Below are 11,178 nucleotides of genomic sequence, written 5' to 3' on the forward strand. Positions count from 1 at the left end.
GTGCAAAAAAAAAATAACATAAGATAAAATAAAATAAATTTATTTGGTTTATTCACTGACACCAGAGTAGTTATTTGGTTTTTATTTAGCTACATAAAAGTAAAAATAATGCGTATGCGTAAAAAATAAATTTATTTTATTTGTTTATTCACTGATGCCAGAGTCAGGAATAAAAAAATGATGATTTAAATTTATTTATTTTGATACCTACGTAATATTTACCAACGCCAGAGTTGGAAATATTCGTAGTTGAATATTCATTGGCGCCAGAGTCAGGAATATTACATGCAAACAATCATAGTATGAACCAATATAAGAATGAAAAATATGCGTGCAAAAAAAAAATAACATATGATAAAATAAAATAAATTTATTTGGTTTATTCACTGACGCCAGAGTCAAGAATAAAAATACTAATGTAAATTTATTTTATTTTATTGTATTTTATTTTTATTTAGCTACATAAAAATAAAAATAATGCGTATGTGTAAAAAATAAATTGATTTTTATTTTTTTATTCACTAACGCTAGAGTCAGGAGTAAAAAAAAGAAAATGATGATTTAAATTTATTTATTTTGATACCTATATAATATTTACCAGCGCCAGAGTTGGAAATATCCGTAGTTGAATATTCATTGGTGCCAGAGTCAGGAATATTACACGCAAACAATCATAGTATAAACCAACAAAAATGTTAGCAATTAATGACAAAGATCAGCAATGCAACCTGCCTTAGGCAGGACGTTTAAGGGGTGATAATATTTTCTCTTTTACGTAACCAGTCTCGGATCATAGAATCTCTGTTGACCATTTAGGGTTCCTAGTAACCGTACTACTAGGTGGCGACTCCTTAAACAAAGAATATTCTCATTAAAGAATAGGATGCCAAAAATCCGTTCTAATCAAATTTTTATCTAATTTTTAAGGTCGCCGCGATGTCGGGTGCGACAGAATGACGACTCCACTAGGGACCTAAGACTAAGCTTTGTCTTTATTTGCTAAAATTGCTACAAATGCTTGTTGTGTTGTTTGGTTTTTTTATTTATTATTGTTACAGCTTTCACATATATTGGATATGGATTTATGCCTGCACATACCACGCATTTCATAATAAACATCTGCTATATCAACTTTATGTTAAGTGGGAGAGTAGCGGTACCCCAATGGCTTTAGCCTGGGTAAAACTCGTGAAACCATCCAACTTTCGTTTGATTGTTTACTCGATAGTGGTTGGTATGCCTAAACTGGTATTATTCAGGACCTCTATCTTCACGCTACTTGTAAGCCTCACATCAACCTTTCGAGGAAGATCACTGAGCATGCGAGAGACCTTTCAAAGACTAGATAGCAACCTACCCTGAGCATTTAATGACTAGAACTTACCCTTTAGGTTGTTCCTTATGTAAGTTTCACTAAGGCAAGCTTAACATATATCATTTTCATTACAGGATTATTTTTTGGGTGACATAATGGCCGTTAATCGAGAAGTCACCATTGTTGAGTATGGGCTTGAATCTAAATCATTGTATATGACTGAGGGAGACTGCCTTAGACTGGATGATAGTGGGATACCACTACTAAAAGATGTGAGATGTGTAATAAATGATGCCATTCGTTTGCTTCCACTCACCAAATACTTAGCTAATGAGACAAAATTTACTAAGATATATGGGAGAATTTTGCATCTTATAAATGTTCCAGTACTGCCATTAGTCATAAAAGCCCTGATTCATTTCTGGGATCCGGATTATCGATGTTTTACATTTGGGGATGTCGATATGGTTCCTACCATTGAAGAATATGGTGTTTTGACAGAATTTCCTGAGGATATACATAAGGTGTACTTTTTCAAAAGATTGAGGATATTGTAGAGGAGCTTGTTAAGCTATTGGGAATCTAGCAAATGAGCTTATATAGAGAGAAAAATGATTCTGGGGGTTTGAGATGGAAACAACTAGAGGAGTTGTTGATTGCTAAAAAGTCTAATCCATGTGCTAAATTAGAGGTATACAGAATATTGGCTTTAGGAATATTTGAGTTGATTTTATGTCCTTCAACTACTGGAATTGTCAGTGTAGAGGCAGCCAATTTGTTTGTTGAGTATGAGAAGACCAAAATTAATCCTTCTGTTGCGATCTTGGCTGAAATTTTTTTGTCCCTCAATCATTGCAAAAAGTCCGGAAAAGGTTCTATGAGATGTTGTGTTCCATTATTGTTCATTTGGATGGTAAGTCACATAGAATCTGAGACACCAATATTCCAAAATTTTTGGTGGTTTGATCAAAGGCCACTCGAGTTATTTGTATCAAATGAATGGAAATTTTTTTTTCTGAAGATGACTGGAGGGTAAAATTACAAGGAATTCCACGAAGCAATTTTAATTGGAGAGCTCCTTGGATGAGAAATGTAATGTACTTAATGGGTTGTGGGAAGAAGCCTTGGGTACCTTTGATTGGAGTGACTGGATATTTAGTTATACGCCTGCTTTAGTTGCAAGACAATTTGGGGGCATACAAAGCATCCCAAGAACGGTTGGTCTAGCTCAATTTAATGGAGTATACAAAGGAGTTACCATAGAGATGCTGGAGAGCATTAAACAGGATTGGAAATCTTTGGTACTGGTGAAAAAGGAGATCGGATTGAGGAATCCTACAGTTAGTGAAAAGTATCCCGAATGACGTAATGAAGGAGTCTCTTATATGGCAGAAGTTTCTGAATCTGTGGGCATTCGAAGGAAAAGAGTGAACTGTGAAGAAGAATTAAGAAAACAAGTAAAATCGTTACAAGCTGAGCTTAAAGCAAAGGAAGAACAGAGAGTGTCTTTAGAGCAGCAGCTAGCCAAAGAAAATGGTGTAAGGAAAATAGTTGAAGAAGAAAGGGACTCTGTGGGTCAAGACTTGATAAAGGCAAAGGCTAACTTGGAAACACAAAAGACAATTAATCAAGACATGACATATTATATGGCAAAGGCTAAGCATTGGGAAGAGTTAGCCATCAAGACACAAGCTATATTAAAAATGCATCGGGCGAACATTGTTAAGTTTAAAGACCAATTGGGAAGAGCTGAGGCTTTAACTAAAATTCATGAAGAACAAAAAGCAGAGTTGAACAATCATAAGGCTGAAGCAGAAGCATTGAGATCTAAGCTGGACAAAGAAAAATTAAAGACCGTACGACTTATAGGAAACCAAAAAATGATGAAGCAACATAATCAAACATTGGATGATGCCAATAACTTTTTGAATAGAAACAACTTGATTCATACTGAGAGGATAAGGGAACTACAAGATCAGATTGATCGAGCAGCTACAGAAGCCCATTTATTACGAGTGGAAGCTCGTCAAGTGGGAGGAGATATAATGAAATATCAAAGAAGCATGGATAACACCGATCTTTTTTTAAAAGCAGTAGTTACAAGAGGTAGTGTTTTTTCTCCTGTAATAGATTAGATTAATTTTTCATTGTAAGCTTCTGAATAAATAATAAAAGGGTTGAGACCCATATTTTTCAATGCAAAAATATGTGTATATGGCGGAAAGCCCAAATATCAAAAAGCTAAGCAAATCTCTTCTCGGCATCACAACAATGTTATCAAGTTCAAGCTCAACCCACATATCCAAAGAATGATGGCCATATGTCACCAATAAAGAGTGAATCTATATCCAATATGTTGCATTCACATTCATGCATCTCATACATTTGCTTATAGATTGTCATATTCTGCATATAACAGGTGAAATATAGGTCCCCAACCAAAACGTATCCATAACACTCGTTCACGAAACAAAATGGAAAATGAAGAGAGAAATCAATTAGAAATTCAACACCAAAGAGAGTTGGAAAACCTGAAAGAGGATTAGCAAAGCTTACCAGCCTGCTTGAACAGGCTTTGAGGCCTAGAGCTGGAGAAGGGACATCTTCTCAACAAACATTTACACCTCAGCCTCCGCCTCCCTTTATTCCGCCATTTGAACCTCAACATGCTGCTCATTTCGTACCTACTCAATCAGCACATCCAATGAGGGTCCCCCATACTGTGTTGACAGAGGAAGAACCTCAAAGGAACAAGATAGTGGAGGAAAATAGTCATGAAAAACTAGTTGTTTTAGAAGAAAGAATGAAGGCAATAGAAGGGAATAGTTTGAATGATCCCGTAAAGGCCGCTGAAATGTGTTTAGTGCCTAACGTGGTTATCCCTAGAAAATTAAGAGTTCCAGAATTTGTTAAATATACTAGAACTCAATGCCCAATCACCCATCTTAAAGCATATTGTAATAAGATAGCTGAAGTAGTCCATGATGAGAAGTTATTGATCCATTTCTTTCAAGATAGTTTAAGTGATGCTGCTCTTGCTTGGTATATGTGTTTGGATAATACCAAGATTAAAGGATGGAAGGATTTGGTTGAAGCTTTTATTAGACTGTATAAGTTCAACATGGATATTGCCCCAGATAGATCAAGTCTGCAAGCCATGGAAAAAGGCAATAAGGAGTCTGTAAGAGAATATGCCCAAAGGTGGCGCGAATCAGCCGCGCAAGTAAATCCTTCATTGTCGGAAAGGGAGATGACTGGTTTATTTTCCAACACTTTCAAAGCTCCGTACTTTGAATACTTGGTAGGTAGTGCTGCACAAAATTTCTCTGATTTGGTTGTCATAGCTGAAAGGATCGAACAAGCTGTTCGGACGGGTAGGATCATGGATCCTACTGAAAAAAAGGTTTTATTGGAAAAAGAAAAGAAACGGAAGTTCACAATGTTGAAAGGGAAAGTTGAGGGAAGAACACCTACCAAGATAATTACAGCTTCAAAAGTATTACACCTACCCCCTCTATATCCAATATAAAATTCTCTTCACCTACAAACACCCAAAATAACCCAATAAACAACCAAACCAATAATGCCTACCGCCCAAAAAGAAATTTTCCAATAGATTAAGTGCAACTTCCACCATTACCCATGTCTCTTACTGAAATGCACCAAAGATTGCTTAGTATTGGCCAGGTAGCACCTGTTGCCTTAGAACCTTTACAACCACCATTTCCTTTTTGGTATAAACCCGATCAAAAATGTGAATACCATGCTGGTGTTATTGGTCATCATATTGATGGATGTGTTGCATTCAAAAGAAAAATCCTTCAGCTCATCAAAGCTGGGTGGATTTCTTTTGATGAATCTCCAAATGTGAATTCTAACCCTCTACCAAATCATGCTTCTGGAGGTGGGGGAGTTAATAGCTTGGAGATAGGAAGGGGAAGTACAACAACTTTAAGGGTGACTATGGATAGATTGTATGGGATGTTGAGGCAAACAGATTATCTAAAGACACCAGTCAACCAGTCAAAATACAAGCTGTAGGGAATGCAAATGAATATTGTAAATATCATCAGCAGCTTGGGCATGATATTGACTCGTGCGAGGAGTTTCATTTGGAGGTAGAAAATATAATGACATTGGGAATGTTAAGATTGATGAAACCTAAAGAAGATAAGTTAGTAGGAACAATGACTGGTTGTAACAAGAAAGTGAAAGTTTGTAGATATATACCAACCGAAAAGGGTCCACCAAAAATGATCCTAGCCAAGCCTATGAAGCTATAATGCCCAACCCTATAATTATGGTTATTCCTTTCACAATACAAATCCTGCCTCTGTTTTCCATGCTGAAATAGGAGGACTCACTCGGAGTGGGAGATGTTTTACTCCTGAAGAGTTGGAAAACCATAGAAAAGCCAAAGGAAAGGATATGGTGGAATTGACAAAGACAGATGAGGTTAACAAGCCAGTAAGTGATGAAGAGGCTAATGAATTTCTGAAATTGATGAAGCACAACAAATATAGTGTGGTTGATTAGCTAAAGAAAACCCCTGCTAGGATTTCTTTGTTGTCATTAATGTTGAGTTCAGAATTGCATAGGAATGTACCTCAGAAGGTTCTTAATGAAGCATATGTTCATCAGGATATCACACAAGATTCCATAGAACATTTGGTGTGTAGGATTCAAACCACCAACTACCTCTACAATTACACGCTTACTGCGACTCGGATTGGGCTGGCAACCTAGACGACACAAGTTCTACTAGTGGTTATGGTGTTTTTCTTGGCCGCAACCTAGTTTCTTGGAGCTCCAAGAAACAAAATATGGTCTCCTGTTTGAGTATAGAAGCGGAATATCGTTTAATGGCACTCGCTACGGCTGAAGTCTACTGGCTTAGAATGCTCTTCAAAGAATTGGCTATTGGTCTCATACACACACCAACTATATGGTGCGATAACATTGGGGCCATTGCACTTGCTTCAAATCTAGTGTTCCATGCTAGGACGATGTATGTGGAAATTGACTACCATTTTATTCGAGAGAAAGTTTGCAACAATGATGTTAAAGTCCAACATGTCTCCACTATCGATCAAATAGTGGATGTCTTCACCAAAGTCCAAACTGCAGAACAGTTTTAATATCTCACGAGCAAATTAATCGTCTGTCAAAACCCCATTAATTTGAGGGGGGGGTGTTAGACTATCAGAATCTTCAGCAGAAAATCCAGGAGCATCTGCACCAATTCTTCATCCTATCCATTATGTTGTCAATTCAAAATAATCCTGCTATTTAGAGTGACTTTTGTATATTTGTTTACTTCCTTATTATGCTCAGATTAGTTTCATTATTATACGCATTACAGTTTCATTGTACATCTATAAATATAATGGAAACTACATGGCTTAAGTTCGAGGGGGTGTTAGACTATTAGAATCTTCAGCAAAAAATCCAGGAGCATCTGTACCAATTCTTCATTCTATCCATTCTGTTGTCAATTCAAAATAATCCTGCTATTTAGAGTGACTTTCATATATCTTTTTATTTTTTTATTATGATGCTCAGATTAGTTTCATTATTATACGTATTGCAATTTCATTATAAATCTATAAATATAATGGAAACTACATGGCTTAAGTGTGTTAGCCATAACAAAAACATCTTGTGTATTCATCCTTTTGTTTATCTTACACAAATCACATGCTGATTATTATCGAACAAGATTCTCTCCCGTGCTTAGTATTTAAATGATTTTTGGCTCAGAAAAGATGCACTTGGCCATCTGTAAAACTCCCCAAATCACGTTCTGATTGCTGAGGTGTACGGTCTTATGGCACGCATTAATCTATAAACAAAGAAAATTAAAGAAAGATAAAGCCACTGGCATCCGCTACCTAGGGGATCTCAAAAAGGAATGGCGTGGATTGATTGAGCAAGCATTAACCAAGCAGTGAACATAGACTTAATTATCAACACTCTCCCTGTAGAGATCTTCATCAAAAGATTCAGCAATATTACCTAAGCTCTCTCTTCTGAGGTCCCATCAACACCATGTATGATCTCATATTAGTTTCGGTTTCTACAACCATCTTGGTTATTCTTGTAGCTGTCCTGACCAAATTTGTATACTCAATATTATGGGTTCCTTACAAAATCCAACACCACTTCTACAAACAAGGCATAGGTGGCCCTGGCTACCGTCCCATATTTGGTAACACGGCTGAGAGGCGTCGATTAGTGAAAGAAGCTCTATCAAAGCCAATAGCTCCACCATTTCACCACAATATTCTTCATCGTGTTTTTCCAACTTACAGCGTGTGGTCTAAAATGCACGGTAAGACCTACTTATACTGGTTTGGAGCCAAGCCCAGGTTGGTTCTATCCGACCCAGCCACAATTAAAGAGGTTCTGATAAATACTGGCGGACCATTTGAGAGGATGAAGTTCGACCCTGTGACAAAGCAGCTCTTGGGAGACAAGGGACTTATGGAGCTCACGGGTGATAAGTGGGCTGTTCACAGGAGGATCAGTAGCTTGGCCTTGAACATGGAGCAAGTTAAGGTGACTCATCTTTCTTTCAGTTTAGAGAAAAAAAAAAAAAGAACAAAGGTCTACTTGAGCTTTTTTTATTTTCTGGCAAATAATACTGATCATATTTTTATTTATCCAAGTTTAAGAAATTACAACTTTTTTAAAAAAAAAAATCTTACCAGGGCTCTGCGTTGTAGTTTTTTATAAGTTAAGCAGATGTTATTGTTGCCCACACAAATACTGAAAATAAAAACTGTAACAAGTGTTTGGTTAGAGTTATTTATACCCTGCTAATTAAGTTTATAAAAAAGCAACAATTACTTGATTAATTTTATATTAAAAATATTGTTAAAAAAACAAAATGTCAATATAAAAACAAAAGATAATTTTTTTTTTTGTATATTAGGGTGGATACGAGTGAAGATATATAAAATTAACTAAAACAAATAAACAAAATAATATATGTCAAATGAAGGAAAAGAATGAAAAATAGAGCTACGCGCGCTTGGATGGTTGTTTGATGAAACAAATAAATTTGGTATGAGTAAAATTAAAGTTAAAGAAAATTAAAAATTAAAGAATAGTTTCGTCATGTAAAGTTAAAGTTAAAGTTAAATAAATAGATCATATTTATTTAAAAAGTTAAAGAATAGTTTCGTCACGTAAAATTAAAAATTAATAGTTAATTGTAGTGATTAATTGATAGGTAATTTCTTGCTTTTAAAAGTTGAGATTTTTTTAAACAGAAGCAAAGCCTGACTATATCAAAGTTTATAGCGGGTTGATAGGTAAAGCATTAGTGTGCTTTGATTTTCAACAAAACCAAACGTACCCAAATTTAGAAGAAGAATCTGTTTGGAAAGATGAGGAAAATTGGACCGTTAAACTTTTCTGTCCTCTCTTGGACCACTGAAATTATTAGAAACCATTGTATAATAGGCCTTGTTATGCCGATTGCTTCAAATCACAATGGGCAATAATCGAAGGTTTATAATCATGCGAGATAATTGAATGAGCTCGCTGGTCAAAGTTCAAACTTCAAAGTGACAAGCCAAAATAAGTAATTTGCCATGTACACAACGACCTGATCTTTCTTTTCCTTTCAACAGGGGTGGGTGCCAAAAATTGTGGCTAGCATAACGGACATGCTTGAGAATTGGGAGGGAAAAAGAGCAGGAAGAGAAGAATTCGAGATGGATGTGCACAAAGAAATACAAAACCTCTCAGCAGATATTGTTTCCAGGACAATTTTTGGAAGTAGTTTTGAAGAAGGAAAGCGTATTTTTGAGCTACAAGAAAAGCAAATGCACCTTGCCTCCCTGTATTACTCGCATGTCCCTATTTCAGGGTTCAGGTTAAATACCAAGAAACAAACCAAAATATTAATTAATCATGAGATGGTTTCTAATGATTAATTGTCAGGTTGTTAATGATGATTGATGACAGGTTTTTGCCAACAGAAAAGAATAAAGAGCAGTGGAGACTAGACCAGGAAATTCGCGGATCAATAGAGAAGCTAATTGAGGCGGCTGCTAACAATAGGAGAGAGGAGAAATCTCGAAACTTACTTAGCTTGTTAACTTCTTCCTATAAGAATCATGATGGTGAAGAAGAGAAATTGGAGGTTGAGGAAATTATAGACGAATGCAAGACATTTTACTTCGCAGGAAAGGAGACAAGCGCTACTGTCTTAACTTGGACATTTATCCTTCTAGCAATCCATCAAGAATGGCAAATCAAGGCCCGTGAAGAAGTAGTTGCTGTTTGCAAAGACAAGGAGCATCCAACTGCAGATATTCTTGGTGAACTTAAGATTGTGAGTTCAATTTCGTACTATAATGCACCGCTCTTAATTAATTTGATAATTGAATCTTATATAATTAAGAGGGGAGCAAAATGATGGAATTATCCAATGTTAACTACTCTAAAGGGTGATACATATATATAATTTCCTTTTTATGAACAATATTTACGAAGCTCTGGATTTGTCCAATGGTTTGTTTTTGAAACATTCATTCTCTTATTAGTCTGTTGTTGGTTCTCATTGTCTGAACAGATAAATATGATACTACACGAAGCAATTCGACTTTACACTCCGGTCACAATGTTGGTGAGGGAGACATGCAAAGATGTTAAGCTTCAGGGCCTCCATATTCCTGCTAACACACCACTTATTTTAGCCGTGATTGCAGCTCACCATGACACAAAGGTCTGGGGAGAAGACGCTGACAAGTTCAATCCTCTAAGGTTTTGCGAGCCTCGGAAGCATTCAAGCTCCTTTTTCCCATGGGGTTTAGGCCCTAGAACGTGTGTCGGACAGAAATTAGCCCTTGTTGAGATCAAACTTGTTCTAGCTGTGATCATTAGACAATTTTCGTTTGTGGTATCCCCAAAATATGTTCATGCTCCGGCTGAATTTCTAACCGTTCAGCCTCAATATGGAGCGCAGATCCTTTTTAGGAAAATCTTAAATTAAACATCGATCAGCTGGTGGATCTGGTATGTTGAAGAAAGGATATTTGGATCACGTATTATCTTAATAATACGGAATTTTATTGTTACATAAGCTCAGAACATCGTTTAGGATGAACTTGGTAATGTTGTGGCTTGTAAATCACCGGAGTTGCAGTATTCTTAAGTGTGTACTTTTGATTTTGATTGAAGACAAGCATCTAATATATACATATATTTACTATAAACCACTGCATTACTACACAACCTAGACCTAACTGTGAAATTCAATTTGAAATTTGATTAGAAATTATGCATCAATTTCAGATTTTGTAAATTAGAGTTCTTGAGTGAAAATTGAGGGAATTGTAGAATTTGTTAGAATAAAGTTAATTAAACTACTATAAGTCTTTTTGAACATGAAAATCATGCAAAATTATCAGAGAAAAATCAATGACCAAGGGACATGAGTGGCCGACCATGTGAGGGTTGAATGGAAGGAAAAGAAATTCTGAATTTGTACCTGACAAACCTTCTAATATGTGTTATGATGTGAACAATGAGTAAATGAGACAAATCATTCAATAGAAAGGAAACGGGGACTCTTAATCCCCTTAGGCCAAGTTTGGCCAAAAATAGATTGAGGGGAGGGACGACAATGTTTGGCATGTTATATGTTAATGATGCATGAATTAGTTGTAGTAGGAAGCTTACTAATAGGAAAAACATGGGAACTTGATAATAGGAAACTTTGTGAGTCAAATGAAAGTATTAACAACGACTATAGCTTATGGTTCGGCTTAGGAAGAGTCGCAAAATGTAGAAAAAACAAAGGAATAGGTGTCTTGAGAGAAAAAGGAAAATGGGGATAATGGAAAGTTCAT

The 11,178-nt window shown here is 36.0% G+C and overlaps 1 protein-coding gene across 1 annotated transcript; it reads left to right on the forward strand.

Moving 5' to 3' along the window:
* The first annotated feature begins 7,183 nt into the window (after nucleotides 1-7,183).
* On the forward strand, nucleotides 7,184-10,542 carry LOC133692887 (cytochrome P450 734A1-like). The gene is made up of 4 exons (XM_062114054.1): nucleotides 7,184-7,873; nucleotides 8,953-9,197; nucleotides 9,290-9,659; nucleotides 9,900-10,542. The coding sequence occupies exons 1-4, from the start codon at nucleotides 7,364-7,366 to the stop codon at nucleotides 10,317-10,319; spliced, it is 1,545 nt and encodes a 514-aa protein (XP_061970038.1). The 5' UTR covers nucleotides 7,184-7,363; the 3' UTR covers nucleotides 10,320-10,542.
* The last annotated feature ends 636 nt before the right edge of the window (nucleotides 10,543-11,178 follow it).

This window comes from Populus nigra, chromosome 4, assembly GCF_951802175.1.
Source record: "Populus nigra chromosome 4, ddPopNigr1.1, whole genome shotgun sequence".
NCBI lineage: Eukaryota > Viridiplantae > Streptophyta > Magnoliopsida > Malpighiales > Salicaceae > Populus > Populus nigra.

Bases quoted from the DNA above. Each gene is read 5' to 3' on its own strand.
- LOC133692887 (XM_062114054.1), top strand. From the start codon at position 7,364: ATGTATGATCTCATATTAGTTTCGGTTTCTACAACCATCTTGGTTATT. The intron at 7,874-8,952 runs GTGACTCATCTT...TCCTTTCAACAG, and splicing joins TGAACATGGAGCAAGTTAAG to GGGTGGGTGCCAAAAATTGT. The intron at 9,198-9,289 runs GTTAAATACCAA...GATTGATGACAG, and splicing joins GTCCCTATTTCAGGGTTCAG to GTTTTTGCCAACAGAAAAGA.